Raw genomic sequence first — 19719 nt, forward strand, 5'->3', positions numbered from 1 at the left:
CCGTGCCCCTGTGACATTATGGTTGTAGTTAAGAGCAACAGCTGTAAATCTAGACAGAACTAAATGTCTTTTTTTCAGTGTTTACACAAACGTTGGAAAAATTGCTTTTCATTTACGCATCTTATTTGGAGATACTTAAAGTGAATGTTGACCAAAAACCTTATCTTGCTACATATTTTACATTACACGCAGCATTACGTTGTTTGCTTAGTAAATATTTTGCCTATTTAGTGCTTTCAGCCGCAGATCATTTTACAGACACATGATACAATATTTAGCAAAATTCTGCTCATAATCAGCACTGAAAGTGTGGAAAATGTCAGATTCTGCGTAGACTTGCATACAATAAAATGTGGGTCTGAAACAGTTTGTAAGTAAAAATCGTTTCTAAAATAACATGTTTACTATAAGCTCTCCATTACCTAGAATTTGATGGATGAGATGTATTCTGGGTACACTGTTGCACAACCATTTTCTCATGTACTTCCACAAAATGTGATCGAATTGAACTTTAAATCTTTTCTGAGAGCATATTCGCTTATAGACATCCTCGCCTCATGCTGAAGTATTTGTTCTGCAGCCTTGCTTATCTGTATCAGCATGCTTCACACATGCTTCAATCCAAACACGGAAGTAGCCATCCATCTGACTCAATGTGGGCCATTTATGGTTTTGTTGTGACCAGGAAAGAGGGTTTGCGTTCATTAATGCCAACGAATGCCCTCCTCCTCAGATCGACAGCTCTCACGTCACATTTGCACATATACCCTACCATTCAAAAGTGTGTGGTCAGTATGATTTTTTTAAAAACAAATTAATACTTTTATTTATCAAGGATTAATTAAAAAGTAATAGTAAATACTTTATATAGTTACAAAAAGATATTTCAATTAATTGCTGTTCTTCAAAAGAATCCTGGGGGGAAAAAGTATCATGGATTCCTCAAACAAAACAATTCAGCTGAATTTCTGACACTGGTAATAATAAGAAATGTTTCTTAAAGCACAAAATCAGCATATTAGAATGATCTCTGAAGGATCAGGTGACATTTAAAGAGACAGTTCAACAAAAAAATCTAATAAAAAAATCATTAAGTACTCACCCTAATGTCTTTCCAAATCCGTAAGATTATTTGTTTATTTTCGGAACACAAATTAAGATATTTTTGATGAAATCCGAGAGCTCTCTGACCCTGCATAGACAGCTACGCAACTGACACGTCTAAGGCCCAGTCCACATGGAGACGCGTTTCTGTGAATACGCACACATTTTTATCGGATGGGCGTTTCGTCCACACGGATCCGGCGTTTTCGTAAGGTGAAACTGCTATTTTTTGAAACCGGGTCCCAGAGTGGATAAATTTGAAAACGCCATCTTTGTGTTTTCGTCTGGACGGCTAATCCATATATTTTCTGAAACGATGACGTCATCAGCCCACGTCTCCCCCCTAGTCAGACACCTCTACGTCACGTAACAGCAACAAAAACATGAACAAACACTGAACGATTGTCTTTTTATTAACTAACATTAACAAAGATTAATAAATGTATTGTTCCATGTCCGTTTGTGTACCACGCGCAAGGTTTATGAGCATAGTCCAAGTCTTCTTCTCCGTTTTTAGTGTATCTCTGTGGCAGAATTACAGCGCCACATACTGGTCTGGCATGTATACTACATCATTTTGCGGTTTCGTGTGGACGCGGATATTTCTTGAGATGAGGAAAAAACGATCGGATTGGGGTGAGCTCCATCTCCGTGTGGGCAGGGCCTAAGGCTCAGAAAGGTTGTAAGGACATTGTTAAAGTAGCCCATGTGAAATCAGTGGTTCATGTTAATTGCATGAAACTACAAGAATACTTATTTGTGCGCAAATAAAACAACAATTATTCAACATTATTCAACAATTTCTTCTATTTCGTGTCAGCCTTCATTGGGCGTTCACAAGACTACATGAGTGTTATTCTCGTAGTATACTCTGATGTCACATGGTCTGTTTTATTGATGTACATTTCCAGGCCTTGAACATGGTAGTTGCATTGCTTTCTTTGCAGGGTAAGATTTGGATTTTCTCGGATTCTATCAAAAACACTTAAGATAAACAAAGTTCTTGTGTGTTTGGAATGAAAGGAGGGTGAGTAAATAATGACTCTTTAAGACAGGAGTAATGATGGTGAAAATACAGCTTGCCATTGCAGAAATAAACTAGATTTTAAAATATAATCAAATAGAGAAGCATTATTTTAAATTGTAATAACCTTATTTCACAGTATTACTGTTTTCACAGTTTTTCAACAAATAAATTCCTCCTTTGATAAACATAAGAGACTTCTTTACAGATCCCTTTACAGATTTTGAACTAGTGTAGGGCCCTATGATTTCCGTGTTGCAGAAGACACAGAAGGAACCACGGAATCCAGTCATAAAACGGAATTTACTGAATAACACAGAATGTCATGGAACTTGTAAAAATTCTGAATGAATGAATCAAAAGTAGGTCATTACACTGAATTCAGACCACTAAATGGACTACTATCTGTAAATATACTATTTAAATATGAATCCTGCATGTTCTGTGTGTCTCTGTGTGTGTGTGTGTGTGTGTGTGTGTGTGTGTGTGTGTGTGTGTAAATGAATGGCACAGACACGTGGTTTTGCATAACACATTCTGAAACACGCGACGCTCTCAGTGATTTCAGTGTCTGTCGTCTTACTAAATGAGGACATATATACATGAACATCTCCAAAACTGTTCTGAGAGTCACTTCACGAGTGTCATATCATTTACACACAGAATAAAAAAGTCCAGTTTAATTTAAGAATGTTAATTTAAATTACTGTTAATAATTTTAATTTAAAGATATTTGTACCAGAAATACATTTGTATTGTCCAGTAGACTGTAAATGGATTACTTCTATTACTATAATGAAACAAACTATATTTTTTGGGGGTATAATTACAGACTTAAAAAAAAAAAAAAACATTTCATAGAGCACTAACCATATAACTTTTGTTTAACTTAGGAAATTGATGAGAAATTGTATAAGTTTCAAGATTTTAATTAAATATACATGCTTTTTGATTAATACAATTTAATTTAACCATTAAAAACACAATCCAGAGGATAAAATGGAATTTGGAAAAAATAAAATAGAATTTGGGAAAAAAATAAAACAGATTTCATAGGTGCAATTAGAGTACAACAGAGGTGCAAGAGGCACAGTAACGGATAGCTAGCTAGGATCATTATCTAGTGTTTTTTTGTATTATATCTGTTTTTTGATGCCAAAATTTGCTTTGTTTGTTGTACCTTGAATCCAGAATGAAATACGTAGGCTGTATGGTGGCAATTTACTGGAAATGATTATTTGTTCACCCATTCTTCGGATCTATATTCCAGAGTTTCCAAAAGAAACAAAAGCACTCTTTCAGATTACGCTATCAACTTCTTCTAGCAAAAAGATTTGAAAGAAAGAGTAACAGCCTTTATCAGATGTGGCAGGCCAGTGTAAACGTGCAAAGTGACAGCGTAAATTGGCAGAGCTTTGTGGCAACCCACAAAGAGTGAAGTGAAAAAAAGTGATGAGCTCATCAGAGTGGGCCACAGCAGCAGGGGATGGAGAGACAGCAACAGACCCAGGTCTGTGGAGCACCAGAGTGGTCCCACACTGATAATGATGCCCTGTTTTTCATCAAAAGATCTGGGCTAGAACACTGACCACTGACTATGCACTGTGGTAGTGCTTTTCTTAGTAAATGTCCCCAAAAAGCATCCGTGTTATTTAGCTACACTTTAACATGTGTGAATGTTATTGTAATTATGTTACAAAATCTCAACCCAAGTGGCAAATGTTTTGAAAAGGAAAAAAAACATTATTAATCAGATTAAAATTTGTTTAAAAGCGACTGTTGTTTATATATTTTGTTTGATCTATTTTTACTTTTAAAGTGTCTTTGCTGAATCTCATGTAAAAATAAAAAAATAAATACTGGTATTTTGTGCTTTCAATTCATTAAGTATTTTAAATTATATATAACATTTTTCAACATAATATAAGAAGAAATATTTATTGAGAACTGAATAAGCATATAAGAATGATTTATAAAGGATTCTGTGACACTGAAGACTGGAGTAGTGGCTTTTGAAAAATAAATTTTTTAATTATAATAAATATTTCACAATTTTGCTATTTTATTGTATTTATATTAAATAAACGCAGCCTTGGTGAGCATGAGAAACTTAATGATACCAAACAAATTCATAAATTCAATTTTATTATTATAACAATTTAATTCAAATTGAGGACAAAATGACAATGAAAATAAAATGTTAAGATAAAATTATAAAATAGAGTTTAAAAGGTCAATTTAGTTTTTACTTCAACTGTAAATTCTTTAAATAACATTCCCTGTCATTTCATTCTTCACCAGCCAGTTTAGTCCACAACTCTCCCATACAATTCAGAGTAAAAACTGCAGCCATGTTGACTGCAGCCAAACAAGCATCAGCACAACAGAAACGTGTGAAGAGAGGGTCACGAAGACATCGAGACGTGCTCCCCGTGTCCTCTCTCATTTGTGCGCCTGTGTTCAAAGCGAGAGGGTAATCAAAAGAGGTCTTGTGTGCAAAAAAAAACAGGAAGGCCCAGGGGAGAGAGCATTAAGCTAATGACATTGAAAACTGAGAAACAGACGCCTGCTCGCTGCAAAAAGTGCACTCCAAGTAAACCAGGCCACTTGTAATGAACACATTAGAGATTCATTGAAAAATAGCTTTTATCCACTAGTGTTTATTGGATTTTATCCACTGGTGACAAGTTTAATTCAACGTGCTTTACATGAAATGAATTAAAATAATAATTTAAAAATATCAATAAAAACTTTTACAATTATTTAGATTTTTTAAAATGAATTTAAAAAAGGTTTAAAATAGAAAATGATTATACATAAATACATTGCAATCAGTTTGGATGTAGCACAGTGCGCATTTAATAAATGCACAGCTAAAGAGATGAGTTTTGAGTCTGGATTTAAATGTGGCTAATGTTTTACGATCTGATCTCTTCTGGAAGCTGGTTCCAACTGTAGGCAGCATAATAGCAAAAAGTGGACTCCCCTTGTTTTGTGTCAACCCTTGGTATTTCCAACTGACTCGATCCTAATGATCTGAGTGCTCTGTTAGGTTTATGTTCAGTGAGCATATCTGCAATGTATTTAGGTTCTAGGAGTGATTTATAAATGAGTAACTTTAAAATTAATCCTAAATGTAACTGGAAGCCAGTGTAAGGAACTGAGGACTGGAGTGATATGCTCAGATTTTCTGGTTCTAGTCAGAATTCTGTCAGCAGCGTTCTGGATGAGCTGCAGCTGTCTAATGGTCTTCTTGTGAAGGCCGGTGAGGAGACCATTACAATAGTCCACCCTGCTGGTGATAAAGGCATGAACAAGTTTCTCCCAAGTCTTGACTGGAAACAAAACATCTAATTCTAGCCATGTTTTTGAAGTGATAGTATGCTGATTTAGTTACTGCTTTGACATGACTACTGAAACTAAGGTCTGTCTCCAGAAATCACACCAAGATTCCTGACTTGATTTTTAGTTGTTAGACCCTTGAGTCAAGGTATGCATTCACCTTGAGAACTTCATCTTTGTTTCCAAATGCTATGACTTAAATTTTCTCCTTGTTTAACTGAAGAAAGTTCTGGCACATCCAACTGTTAATTTCATCAATGCATTGGCAGAGGGAGTCCATGGGGCTGTAGTCATTTGGAGATGGGGCTAGTTAAATCTGGGTGTCATCTCCATAACTTTGATTGTCAATTTGGTTCTTTTTCATTATTTGACTTCGTGTGAGCATATACAGGCTAAATAAGAGCGTTGCAAGAATTGAGCCTTGTGGGACTCCACGTCATGATGTCTACTTAGACTTATGTTCTCCTATACTCACATAATAACCTAGTATGACCTGAACCATTTGACTACTATCCCAGAAAACCCGACCCAGATTCCGGTCTCTCTAGAAGTATGTTATGATCGACAGTGTCAAACACAGCACTAAGATCTAGTAGTACCAGCACTGATATTTTGCCAGAATCAGAGGGAATATCATTTATTAACTTAATGAGTGCTGTCTCTGTGCTGTGATGCTGTCAGAAACCAGATGGAAAATTGTCCAGATATACATTTGAGTTAAAGTAGTTGTTCAGCTGATTAAAAACTACCTTTTCAATAGTCTTGTCTGTAAAAGGAAGATTTGATATTGGTCTATAGTTCCCCAATATGGTGGTATTAAGATTGCTCTTTTTCAGAAGGAGCTTAACAACTGCAGTTTTCACGGAGTTTGGAAAAGTCCCAGAAAGAAGTGAGGCATTCACCACTTCTAAGAGATCTGCTTCTAAACAGTTAAGCACACTTTTGAAAAAAGATGTGGGAAGTGTGTCAAGATAGCAGGTTGACAATTTCAAGTGCTGTACTATTTCTTCCAAAATTGTACTATCACTTGCTTCAAAAACAGACATAACTTCTTTTTGAGTTTGCCGTGAAATCTGTCTGATCTTTGTATAACTTGAGAATGTGCTCAAAAATCACATAGAGACGGTGGGGTTATGGGAACGTGGTGTCAAAATAACAAAACATGGGGCAGGAGAAATGTAGCACACTTCCTGGCTTGAGGGAAACCATGGTAACATCATGGTCCAAAATCCTCTCTGAATGGTAAACATTTTAAATGCTTGACAGCAGAAGAGTAATTGCGATAGAAGACGATTCTGTACATTATGCACGGTCACGTTCCATTTAAAAAGCAAACGCACTCACACAAGAATACCTAAACGCTGAGAACCGTGAAATTGCCCAACTGAATGTAAAGATTTTAAGCTACACAGAAATAAATGAAATAATGTTTCTATTGTTTAACAAATAAGGTGGAGACAACATATAAAATTCAAAATCTAATTTAAACCTGGAAATAAACAGGTTTTGAAAATGAATAACAGGTCAGAATGAATAATAATAAAAAAGGATTTTTACATTCTCTCTCTCTCTCTCTCTCTCTCTCTCTCTATATATATATATATACACACACATTTTCTTTTATGCATTTATTTTAAATACATCTAATCTCAATAAGGCTGCATTAAAAAGTAATATTTTGAAATGTTACAATTTAATTACTACTTTCTGTTGTAATATATATATATATATATATATATATATATATATATATATATATATATATAAATAGCCTGTGACGGTAAAGCTGAATTTTTAGAAGTTCTTACTCCAGTATTCAGTGTCACATGTCACATCTTTCAGAAATCATTCTATTATTCAGATATGGAGATCAAGAAAAATTACTTATTATCATCAATGTTGCAAACAGATGTGCTGCTTAATATTATTGTTGAAATTGTGATACATCTTTTCAGGATTCGTTGAAGAACAGAAAAGTTAGTTACTTGTGTATGCATGTGAGTTTTTATTTACATTTTATTATTTTTGTTTAAAGATTAAAAAATGTGAAGTTTGAAGTAATCTGTTTTACTACTTCACAGGCCAATAGATTATTAATAGGGGTGCATATATAACTTAATATTTTTAACAATAATTAATATTATGGAAAATATTATAAATGCAGATTTTAATAATATGACCACTTAAAAAAAGCTACAATTGGCTGATACCAGTATGGTAATAAAAAAAAAAATATATATAAATAAAAGATTTGTACCTGATAACCCTCAGTCTTCTTCTGGCACCACCTGAGCAGAGCATTCCTCTTGGATCCTCCATATTCCCTGGCTAATGCAGACAGAGGGTCCTTCCGTTCCTCTCTGGAGAGACATCAATCACTTTAACAACACTATTCCTTTATATTGGATTCAACTTTAATAGCAAAAACCATTCTTCATTTTTTGAGCGGAAATTCTACCAAGATGCATTGACATGATAGATGCACCAGCTTTAAGATCTTTCTGACACTGCCACTGTAACCGTTTATAAACTGATCATTGATTCTTTATTGAAAAAATAGATCATCCTACACAGAAAAGTACGGAAGAAGATTAGGGACAAGCAATAATGAAATTAAAATAAATAATGAGATGAAATGAACCTGACACAAGTGTGTTTATTCACTGCATTTTAATTTGACTTTTTTTCTTGAAACAGAACCAGTTTTATCTTGAAATCTAATTACTTTTTCTCGTAATTTAATTTTTTTTATTGAGAATTTAATGACTTTTAATCTTGATATTTTTTATTATTACTTTGCCCTAATCCTCTTTGGTAGAGAAGTCAACTAACTCCACTGAAGAGTATAATTATTTAAAAAAAGAATAATAATTAGCAAACTGACAGTCCCCCATTGATATACAGCCTGTAATGCTGGTAAAAAAATACTTTATAATAAGAAAAATTATTTAAAAAAATTGTTTATATTAAATCCAGTTTCAATAACCCAGCATGTGAGTAAAACCAGCTACTATCAGAAGTTGGTTCTAGCTGGATTTTTCCAGCAAGGAAGTCAATGCTATGACCAGAAGGAAATGCACTGATAATCAAGGAAAGTGCAGAATGATTCGTCTTCCTCCAATGGCCTATTCAAAAGCCACGCTGGACCCACGGTCAGGTTTCAGGACAGGCAAATGAGTGACATTCATTATCAAAACACTGAAGTGTCGACACCGCAGCAAACAGACGGAGACAGAGATAGAGTGTGAAACATAGAGAGATCAGGCAAACCTGACAGAGAGAAAGAGTCTTCCGGAAAGTCAACAAAAGAAGAGCCAGAGCAGAGATGAACATATAAGAGACGGAGGCAAATAGATGAACAAGGAAGGGCCGTCCCTTACCGTAAACGTCCTCGTGTGGTAGGTGTGACCGAGGCGGTCGGGGAGGAGGAGCTGGACGACAAAGAAAGCTGAGGAGAAGACGAGCCTAACGCAATAATTGATGATGGCGTTGATGTGTCTGTTACCGACAAGTCTCTCTTTAACTCTTCACTGCTTCTGCGAGAAACTGACAGGCAGAGGATGCATGGACGTTACAAAATCTGTGTGCTGTTAAAGGAATAGTTCACCCAAAAATGAACATTTGCTGAAAATCTATTAACCCTTAGGGCATCCAGTTTGTTTTTCCATAAGAAGAGATTTGGATAAATTTAGCATTACATCACTTTCCCACCACTGGATTCTCTGCAGTGAATGGGTGCCGTCAGAATGAAAGTCAAAAAAGCTGATAAAAAACACAATAAGCCATAAGCTTTGACTCAACATCCTGTGAAATAAAAAGCTGCATGTTTGTAAGAAACTTATCCAGGTAATTTAACTTTAAACCGTCACTTCTCACCAAAATATGAGTCTTCTATACATGATAATGCTTCCTCCAGTGTAAAAGTCATCTGGTCTGAATCAAGAGAGAAATATAGACAGATCAAGCACGGTTTGCAAAGAGTCCAAAACAATTCTGAACAAAAGTGTCGGTGGATTGTGATGTGGGAGAACAACAGGAGATGGACTTTTTGACTAAAGAAAGCATTATTATGAATTATGGACAGGTGGACGGTTTAGCATTTAAGCACCTTGATGGATTTGTTTCTTACAAACTTGCAGCTTTCCGTTCCACAAGACATAAAAGTGATGGGGTTTACTTGTGGATTATTGTGATGTTTTTCTCAGCTGTGTGAACTTTCATTCTCACGGCACCCATTCACTGCAGTGTATCCACCTGAGATCGAGTGTAATGCTAAATTTCTCCAAATCTGTTCTGATGAAGAAACAAACTCATCTGCATCTTACCTGGCCTGAGGGTAAAAGGTTCATTTTTGTCTAAACCATTCCTTTGATGTCACAACACATAAATGTTATTTTGAATGACTCTATAGATGAGATTTTGACTATAGCTGGTGCAGAACAAATACTCTAAACAGGTCTAAACATACCTGATAAAGACTTAGTCGAGTCTATGTTTGTCACCCTCTGGAGGCTGCAGCTGGGTCGCGTTACAGGTGAGGTCCGGAGGTGGTGGTCCGCTATTGAATTACATAAAAACACACATACAATCATGACAAAGAATAACAGGCTTTATGTGGCATGACTGAGCTTGTGCTCTTCTAAAATAAATATCCTGCTTCCTTCTCAAGGCCCAGCACAAAATCTCAGTGGTCATTAACTGCAAATGTTAAGCCTGAGGGAAATGGTACAGCATGATTACACATGACCTTTAACTCCGAGTTCACCTCTGGATAACTAGATCAAACCGGTGTGAGGGAAGACCAAAAGACCAAGGAGTTAGATTTCAAGTGTGACTAATGTCAGCCCACCTGGTATGCTCAGGTCTGTGTAGCTCGTTCTCTTGTCCAGCATTGATGACAGAGGTTTGGCTGAGCTGATGGTGTGCCTCTGTAATATACAGAAAAAAAACATACAGGTGGTCAAAACAGGGCTGGGCAAAACAGCTAAAATTAATAACACTTTTTGTATATATTTAGCCTTTTTTACATTGTAATTTTTTTTATTATTAAATACAATTAATTAAGAGGTGACCTTCATTTCAACCAAACCATTTTTGGCAAGCAGATTAAAAATAAATCATAAAAAAATCTTGGGACGTAAAAAAATAAAATAAAACTGTCAATAAATGAAGAATGAATAATATTGAATAATTTTCATTATTATGCACCAATTTTGTTTTAGCTTTATTTATATACTATTATAGTATCAATAGCTTTTATTACAGCTATTTTCAGTTTTTTTATTTCAGTTTTGGTGTTTGTATTTTTGTTATTTTAGTAGTTTAGCCTTGTCATATTTTAATTAAACTTTATTTTATTTCAGTTTTAATCATTTCATTATTTTAAATTTTTATTATAACATAAAATATATATAAAACAAATTATGGTTTTATATATTTTATAAAAAGTTATATCATTTAATTATTATTTTGTTATAATTTAGTTTCCCCCCTAATATTTATGTTTTATTTCAGCTTTCTTTCAATTATTGAGCTCATAATGTCAATACTGATAAAGTGGACAATAACTACTAATAATAATAATAAAAAATAAAAAATGTTAAAATACTATACAGGGACTTTTTTTGTCCAGAAAAACATTTGTAAATGACGATGCAAGCAATTTTTAACACAATTTTCCATTTGAAAGCAACTCTCTAAAATAGACAGTTTGAACTGGTTCAAAGAAAAGAATCAAACTTAATGATGCAAAAACTGTTCTTGTTACTTTTTCAATTTTAAAAACGACTCAGATTTCACGAGGCAAGTAAAGATTGCGAGACTAGTCTTATGACAGTGTGTAGGCACTGAAACCTGTATAATACTCTATCCTCTATCTTATATCACCAGCAAAATAATTTAGAATATATCATCAATATACAATATAATATATATCCGGCCCTAGTTAACAGTACAACTTGTATAATAAATTCAATGAAGTTAGAGCTCAGGTGGTCAACACAGTTAGGTGTGAACTGTTGATGCGTTTAAAGCACTCTTTTGTTTTTCATAGTCTAAAAGGATAGGCACTACTGTCCTGGCTTAGAAAAACTGTCGGTAATTACCTTTTCTAAAAAAAATTGAAGGCTCTCTCGTGCCCAATAACACAAATAAAATGATGCTTAAGCAAGAACATATTAGCTGTCTGCAAGAAGTTACAGCAATACACTCAGTGCCAGTCAATATGTTAAAACTGGATGCTCAAATGTGAGCCACCTCCTCAACATGCAGCATGATTTTATGACCACAGCACATCATGTTCTGAACAACCAGCAACAATAAACTCAAATACACCACAAATATACTAAAAGATCTCTGTGCCTTGCATAAGTTTCATACTCAAAGTACGTCAAATTTTATTTTCTTTCCGTACAAAAACATCCTGTTTTGGCACGTTTTGAGAACACTTGCATGACCTCAAAAACAGCAACACGGCAAAGGACATCCGTGGAGGACAGAGCGAGCGAACAAGAAGGAAAGCCACGCACAGCAAGTCTGGAGATCTCATCTGACAGACAGGGGTGTTAGGTCAGAAAGAATGCAGACATCTGCTAGAGTGATCAGAGACCCATCTAACAAATTCAGTTTTTACTTTTATGATGTGTTTTTACAACGGCTTTAAATGTATATTCAGTTATACTTATGACAAATAAACTACCAAAGGTTATTACAAAAGTTTTGTCAGTATAATTAGTATGATTTTTTTTTTAAAGAAATTAATACTTTTATTCAGCAAGGATGTATAAGACTGATCCGACATTTAAAAGAATAATAACAAAAAATAAATAAATCCTGTTATTTCTTACTTTCTATTCAAATAAAAATCTAGAAAAAAGTATTGCGGTTTTCACAAAAACACAACTGTTTTCAACATTGCTAATAAGACGAAATGCTAATTTGGCAGCAAATCAGCATATCCGAATGATTTCTGAATGATCATGTGACACTGAAGACTGGAGTTATGGCTGCTTGAAAATAATGAATAAAATAATAAATTAACTAACATTTTAAGATATATTAAAATAGAAACCGGTTATTTTGAATGAATACAATTTCACAATATTACTGTTTTTATTATATGCAGCTTTGGTGAGTATGAGAAATTTTCAAAAGCATGATAAAATCTTACTGACCTACACATTTGAACGGTATGATCATGATTTTAAGTACTTTGTTTTTGCAATGATGTCAAACTTATTAATTATGACTATATAATTAACATATATGAAACATTTGGGGTTAGAATAGGCCACAACTACAATGTGATATACATTCCACTATCTTAATACATTATTACTCATGACCTGGCATATAAAATGTTGGTTATATACATTCACCTATTCATATTATCAGTAACACTTTACAATAAGGTTCCTTAGTTAACATTAGTGAACTAAGAATTAACAATACAAAACAGAATTTATACATCTTAATTCCTATTAATTTGAACATTTACTAATGCATTATTCAAATCTAAAGTTGTGTTTGTTATCATTAGATAATGCACTATGAACAACTGTATTTTTATTAACTAGCATTAACAAAGAGGTATACATACTGTAATAAATGTATTGTTCATTGTTTGCTCATTTTAATTAATACATTAACTAAAGTTAACATATGATAACTTACTTTAAAGTATAACCATTAATTCTATTTATGTATACCTGCATGGGAGAGACGGCAGCGGCTGGAGGGGTTTTGATGGGACTGGGACTGAGGGGCGTTCTGGAAATAGCAGCAGCAACAGCAACAGCAGCGGCAGGACTGGCTGAAACAGGACCTTTGTATAGAGAAAAAGATGGACAAACAGATGTTGCATTCCAACATATCAGATTGCTAATCTGTCTTAAATAAGGGTTTTATCTTGTAGTACACGTCAGGGTAAACCCCTTTAGAAAAATGGCTCAATAGTCCTTGTGATGTTCAAACAACCTACAACCTTCTAGCAACCAGTATAGATTTATAAACACCGGGACACAACACCCTAAATGTGAGCATGCATCATCATAAATCTGAAGGAATTTATGAACCTTGTGAGGCATTGTCGAAGCTCTTGATGAGTGTTTTGACAGTGGGTGAAGGTTCAGAGGAAGTGGAGGAACGTCGGCTCAGGCCCATCCCCTGCCTCAGCGCAGCCAAGTCTCTTTCTACTGCGTTCATATAATTATACACACGGCCGCGCTCCTCTTCCTGTCTGTAATGCAAGCAAACTCTTTCACACAAATCTCCAGCATATGCAAATATTCGTACATATAAAAACAATCACATCCCTGGTGTCACAACGCATTGCATTCTAAATTTGCATTAAATCTCTTACTTCTTGCTATTTAGTTCATCCAGCTCTTTGTTCATCTTCTCATTTTTCTCTTGAGCTTCCTGCAGGCGGCGCCGCAGGTCTCCGATCTCCTCCTGAGCTTCGGTCTTGATGTCGTTGGCGATGATGACGGCTGTCTGCAGATCAGCTTGGAACTGCCGCCACTCGGCTGATTCCTCCTGTGAGTGACAGGTGTGTGGAAGAATGAATCAATCAATAAATGGTATAATGATACATAAAACAGAAACAAATAAAAAGGGAAAATTTACCCGCAGTTTTCGGTGAAGAACCTTAATCTCCTTCTCCATGTCATATTTCTGATCATGAAGCTTTTTGATGGAATCTAAAGTGAAAAAGGTTTATTTAGGTTTATAAACGTTTAATATTAATATATAAAGAAAGTTGAAATATCTTTGAAAATAATGTCTGTGTATTGTCTACTCTGGTAGCTCAATGACGCCTCTATGTGGACAGAAGCATGAATAACCACAAGATAATGAAAACAGAACATTTGGTCATCAACACCAAATTCGTTTTTTACACACATATATACATTTATGCCAATCTGCCTATACATACACACATATATACATTAAATATAGAGCTTAGTGACTATCACTTACTCTCCAGGTCAGAAATAATGAGGTTGTCATGAAGCTTGACAGCACGATGCTGCTCGACTTCATCCTCCAGCTCAAAGATGGTCTCCTTCATGTCGGCGATCTCGGTGTCCTTCTCCTCCAGCTCAGAGCACTGCTGCTCCAGGAGATGCTTCTGCTCTGCTAACTGTGCCTGGACATCGTCACGAAACGCTCGGAACTCACCCTCCAGCTTTGGGAACATAAAGATACACATAACACATTAGCACTGTGCTACTACTTAACCTGGAGCTTCAATATCTGTGCTTTAAGCATATGCTTATGCTGTTCAAAACTTCACAATGCAATGCCAGGCCATTTTTATATTCCTGTTAGGAATTCTGAGTGGTTGTTAGCATGTTGCTACTAGTTACTGGTTGTTCAAAATCTGTGTAGAAAGAATACATTTGGAACTCTTGTTTGACTTTCCTGAAGTTGAAAACTACATATTACCTATGCTAATGGCTGTTCAAAACTTGATATCACAATGCTATGATGATCTGGGTGGTTGCTAAGGCATTCCTATGTTGTTGTTATGTAGTCCAATCACTTTACTAGGGAACTAGATGTTCAATATCAATACTCAAAACAAATGTTGGGGAACACTTTAACTTGCAAGAAGTTGAAATTTCATCCAGCTACATAGCTAATATGCTAATGCTAATACTATGCTAAGGTATGATGTAGACTGACACGAAAGAGAAGAAACTGTTAAATAAAGTTGTATTATGTTATTTTCTTTGCGCATATAAATATCCTAGTAGTTTCATGAAATGAAGGTTGAACCACTGATGTCACATGGACTATTTTAACGATGTCCTTGTTACCTTTCTGGACCTTGAGCGCGTCCGTTGCGTTAAGGGAGGGTCAGAAAGCTCTCAAATTTCATAAAAAAAAAAAAATATCTTAATTCTCTTAACTCTTAATTGTGTTCTGAAGATGAATGAAGGTCTTACGGGTTTGGAACGACATGAGAAATGAGTAATTAAAGACAGAATTAGCATTTTTGGGTGAACTATCCTTTTAAAACAACTCAAGAAAATCAAAATTATAAGTTATCTGAGTGTGTTTGTAAGGTTCACCTTGCTAATTGCCTCCTGGAGCTGGGCAGCTTCACTGCGTGTGTGCCCCAGGTCCTCTTGTAACTGAGCTGCTTTGGCTTCTGCTCGCTCTTTGTCTAATCTCTCGCTGTCCAGCAGGTGGCGTATGTCTGTCTTATCCCCTGCATTGTGAATGGAGAGGAGCTGGGCAACCCTCTGCCTCTCTTGCTCAAGTTGGATTCTGCAGCGATTCAGCTCCACCTGCTCCCCTTCGGACACCACCCTCAGTGCTTCCAATTCTGCTTTAGCGACAGCCCGTTCCCTCCGCTCCATTTCCACAGCTCTCTCAGCCATATGGACACGCTCCTTCAATGCCGCCATCAGTCCTTGGGCTTCTGCGTTCTCCTCTTCTGCCATCTTGAGTGCACTGCTTAGCTGTTGCTGAACGCCCAACAACTGCTCCCGCTCAAAATGTGAGCCCTCGTTCAGCTCGGCGTAGCGCCTTTCCAGCTCCACATATCGACCGCTTTTGGCATCTTCATCATCCTTGGCATAGGCCACCCGATGCTCGTCAAGAAGGCCTCGGAAATAATCCAGTTGTCTACCGTACAGTTCTAGTCGCTCCCCTTGCTGACAGATGGAGTCGACCAGAATGCCACGCTCCTCGCCAAGGCGTTCATTCTCTGTGGTCAGCTCTTGCGTGATCTGCTGCAGGTCAGCAAGCTCCTGCAGAGTGGCCTGGAGTTCTTCTGCTGTGCTGTGCTGGTTCTCCTCCATTTGATGGATGCGCTCAGTCAGGCAGGCCACGGAAATCTCACTGGTGTTCCCGCTGCTGCCCCTGCGGGAATGTTCCCGGCTCGGTGGCCCTCCTTCTGATTCAGAAGAGGATCCACAACCTGAGGGCGCATCCAGAGCATCATCACTGGAGGTGATGGGCTGGTAGGCCTCACTGCACTCACTGTCCAGTGCATCTGAAGAGCCTACACGTCTCGTTTCTGAAAGCAGGTCCTCGGTAGAGCCTTGGGCAGAGCCTTCTGCAGAAGATGCAGGCATACCACCCCCACAGTTTTCGCTGTGACCTCCACTGCCTCCACCAGATACAGGCTCAGGACTAAAGGATGGGCAGCGCAGAACTTTGTCAGGGCTGTCTAGACGATGCTCCAGAGAGAAGCCAAGAGCATTGAGACGATCCTTCAGCATCCGGTTTTCGCTCTTCAGCATATTTAGCTCATCAAGGATGCCCTGGTTCTGGTCTTGAAGGAGGAGCAGAGTGGACTCCACATCTGTGGCACTGATCACTGAAGAAATCTCTTTCTCCCGAGGCTGCTTGGTCTCTTGAGATGCTTGTCCTGCATCAGGGGCCTCAAGTTCTTCAAGACCAAGTTGGGCTCTCATACCTCTAAGTTCAGAGCGGAGATGGAGGATCTCCAGGTCTTTGCTTTTGGATAAGTCCAGCAGGTCGTTCACTTGGCACTCCAGCACTGCTTTCTGGCTCATCTGGCTGTCTGGGCGAGATTTGCTCATCCGAGAATCAGTCTCAGCTACGTTACGGCATCGTGATCGTTTCTGAGGCATGGCATCGTTGGGTCCCGCAAGCTTTTTGGCAACACTAGTTCTGGAACGTTCTCGCACGTTTTCTCGGGTCGTACCTGGATCCTTGGCTGTGGATGACAATACACGTCTTCCTGAAAGACCAACAGAAGAAAGAAATAGGTTTTAGCAGAAATATTACCATAACCAAATAACTGTTATGGATATTTCAGTAGCTGTGGGCTTCAAACTATTTTTGCAACAAACAAAACACTTCCCCTTAAACATCTTCAAAACCAAAGCAATGCTTAGTGTTACCTGAACTGGTCTTGGACCTGGTCTCAGTGCTGCTGGTGTTCTGAGAGGAGCTTCCTCTCTTGTTTCTAGCAGTAGTGTTACTGTTGCTAACAGATACTGGTCCACTTCCTGCACTCACCGCTGGGAGATCATCATTGCTCTTTGCCTGGTTAGCATGCAAAACATTAAGTTAATAATCTGCTACAGACCAATCACAATGCAACACAAAGCTAAATTCTTAGTTTGGACTTGGTTCAATATATTCATAATGATTAAATACAAATGTTTCAGCTTCTTCCATATTAATTAAACCATTACCTTAGACAGTGGAGCTGAACTCTGGGTTTTGTTCGTCATCTTGCCACCAGTGCCCATGTTACGGTTTCCCTCAGGTCTGCCTGGGGCTTTAGTGCCCGCTGAGGTTCTGGAGGTGGCGGCCGTGGGCTTGGTCGCCTTTTTCATGCTTGGCTCCAGGTTCTTGATACATTTACAGCGTAATCTAAATGAATGAGATGGCAGTTGAGTCATTTTGGCACATTACACACTTTTAAGTGGAAAAAATACAGTTAATAATGAATGACAATTCAGTATTATACAGAAAACACAGAGCAGTTTCTGAACAGAATAGCATGCAGTTCTAAGTAAACCCAGCCGTAGAAAAACTGCATAACAAAGACATCGCTACAACATTTTTTTTCTTCAAAACAATCGTTTTGTCCTGTAGCATTCAATCATGCAGAGCTTTAATCGAAATATCTCATTACCTTACTCCAGCACTGGTTATTTTCCTCGGGGAACACATTGTGTACAAGTCTATGTTTTTGCAAGGAGGCAGTTGGAATGTAACATTACAGTCCCCGAGGACTCTATTTATGCAGCTTTACACACACTGTAAACTCAGACACTTTAGGGGAAAGCAGTCATTGGCCAGTGTTTGAATGCACACAAGACTGTGTGATTGGAGGAGGGTCAGAAGAGGATGGAACTGCCTTTCTTATCACATCATCATGGGTGGAGGCCAAGCCATTGGAAGAGCTGACCAACTGCGCCTAGCCTTAAAAGGCTTTGAAAGTCCAGAGCAGCAGCGCTAGGCCTGAGGCTAGAAAAAACACAACAGCTATACGTAGTACAGAGAGAGAGAGAAAAAAAAGCTGTTTGAAAAATGAAATTGTTTTTGTGGGTATGAACATCCCTCACTCTAACTGTAAGGTCAGAGGGGGTTAAAAAAAAAACAAAGATTTACATGTATGTATATTATACATTATTACTTTATATAAATAAAGATTCTTGAATTCATTTTTATCTTATGTCTATATATTTATGTCTTAATATGTAAAAACTCTTACAGATGGGCTATAGAGTTATGTAGCTATGAAATTCATATTTTAAGAAGAAAAGAAGTCTAGAAGAGAGATCTGTGCAAGTATAAGTGTACTGACATGTTGATGTAACTTCTAGAAATCTAAAACAAGAGACTTCATGCAATGTTCATGCAGCTAGTGAACTATGACCTTTTTCTTGCCCATATGTGGCCTTATTTTGTAAATTAAAACTATGGCGATTTGGATACTTTGATGGCAAACAGATGAGGCATGCCCAGATAGACACAAGCCTAAACACCCCTATTTCCCCCCGCAAGCCTTTTAAGTTGATACGCTTGAACAGGAGTCAAAACAAAAAGCACCACACCCAACTGCAGACCACAACTCATAGTCCTGATATTTAATGATTATGAAGGCAAACCTGATGGTTCTGTAAAATGTAGCCATCTTTATATTAAATGACTCATGTGCTGAAACTAAACACAAATAAATTAGAATAGGAATTAAAATAAGTCTTAAAAATTATTCTATTATGGATTCAATAATAGTGCGCAAAGGATGAAAAACAATGAAAATAAGTTTCAGAAATTAGCTTTATTTGTTCCTGAAGGGAAATGTGTCTTGGGCAAAGTGCTACAGTGTTTTTCTGAACAGACAATAATAATAATAATAATAATAATAATAATAATAAAATAAAAATTCCATTATGAGCATTCTTAAGGATTGTTCCCTTAAAGTAACATTCTGTCAACATTTACTCAACCTCACAAATGTTCAAAATCTGTATGTTTTTTTTTCTGTGCTGTAAAATCCATTAATCATGATTAACTGCATCCAAAATAAAAGTTTGTCTAATTAATATATATGTGTGTGTGTGTGAATTGTGTATATTCATATGTATTAGAGATGCACGAAAAATCATTAAACAGCATATTAGAATGATTTCCGAAGGATCATGAGCCTCTGAATACTGGAGTAATAATGCTGAAAATTCAGCTTTTCGTCAAATAAATAAATTACATTTTAAAATATATTCTAATAGAAAGTAGTTACTTTATATTTCAAA

The 19719-nt window shown here is 36.7% G+C and overlaps 1 protein-coding gene across 2 annotated transcripts in view; it reads right to left on the reverse strand.

Annotated features, from left to right (window-relative positions):
• Nucleotides 1-19719, reverse strand: part of specc1lb (sperm antigen with calponin homology and coiled-coil domains 1-like b) — a 29355-nt gene that overhangs the window by 3864 nt on the left and 5772 nt on the right. Inside the window, exons 1-13 of one of the 2 annotated variants that reach the window (XM_026196496.1) lie at nucleotides 18096-18290; nucleotides 17650-17830; nucleotides 17353-17497; nucleotides 15547-17189; nucleotides 14450-14657; nucleotides 14096-14169; nucleotides 13830-14005; nucleotides 13543-13706; nucleotides 13177-13292; nucleotides 10320-10398; nucleotides 9939-10028; nucleotides 8851-9016; nucleotides 7728-7830 (exon numbers count right to left, since the gene is read on the reverse strand). In XM_026196496.1, the coding sequence (XP_026052281.1) occupies nucleotides 7728-7830; nucleotides 8851-9016; nucleotides 9939-10028; nucleotides 10320-10398; nucleotides 13177-13292; nucleotides 13543-13706; nucleotides 13830-14005; nucleotides 14096-14169; nucleotides 14450-14657; nucleotides 15547-17189; nucleotides 17353-17497; nucleotides 17650-17830; nucleotides 18096-18133 (3183 nt within the window). In that variant the 5' untranslated portion in view covers nucleotides 18134-18290. Of the gene's footprint in view, nucleotides 1-7727; nucleotides 7831-8850; nucleotides 9017-9938; nucleotides 10029-10319; nucleotides 10399-13176; nucleotides 13293-13542; nucleotides 13707-13829; nucleotides 14006-14095; nucleotides 14170-14449; nucleotides 14658-15546; nucleotides 17190-17352; nucleotides 17498-17649; nucleotides 17831-18095; nucleotides 18291-19719 lie in introns of those variants that run through there. The other variant, XM_026196498.1, reaches the window with a different exon arrangement.

The sequence above is a fragment of the Carassius auratus genome, chromosome 21 (assembly GCF_003368295.1).
Source record: "Carassius auratus strain Wakin chromosome 21, ASM336829v1, whole genome shotgun sequence".
Taxonomy (NCBI): Eukaryota; Metazoa; Chordata; class Actinopteri; order Cypriniformes; family Cyprinidae; genus Carassius; species Carassius auratus.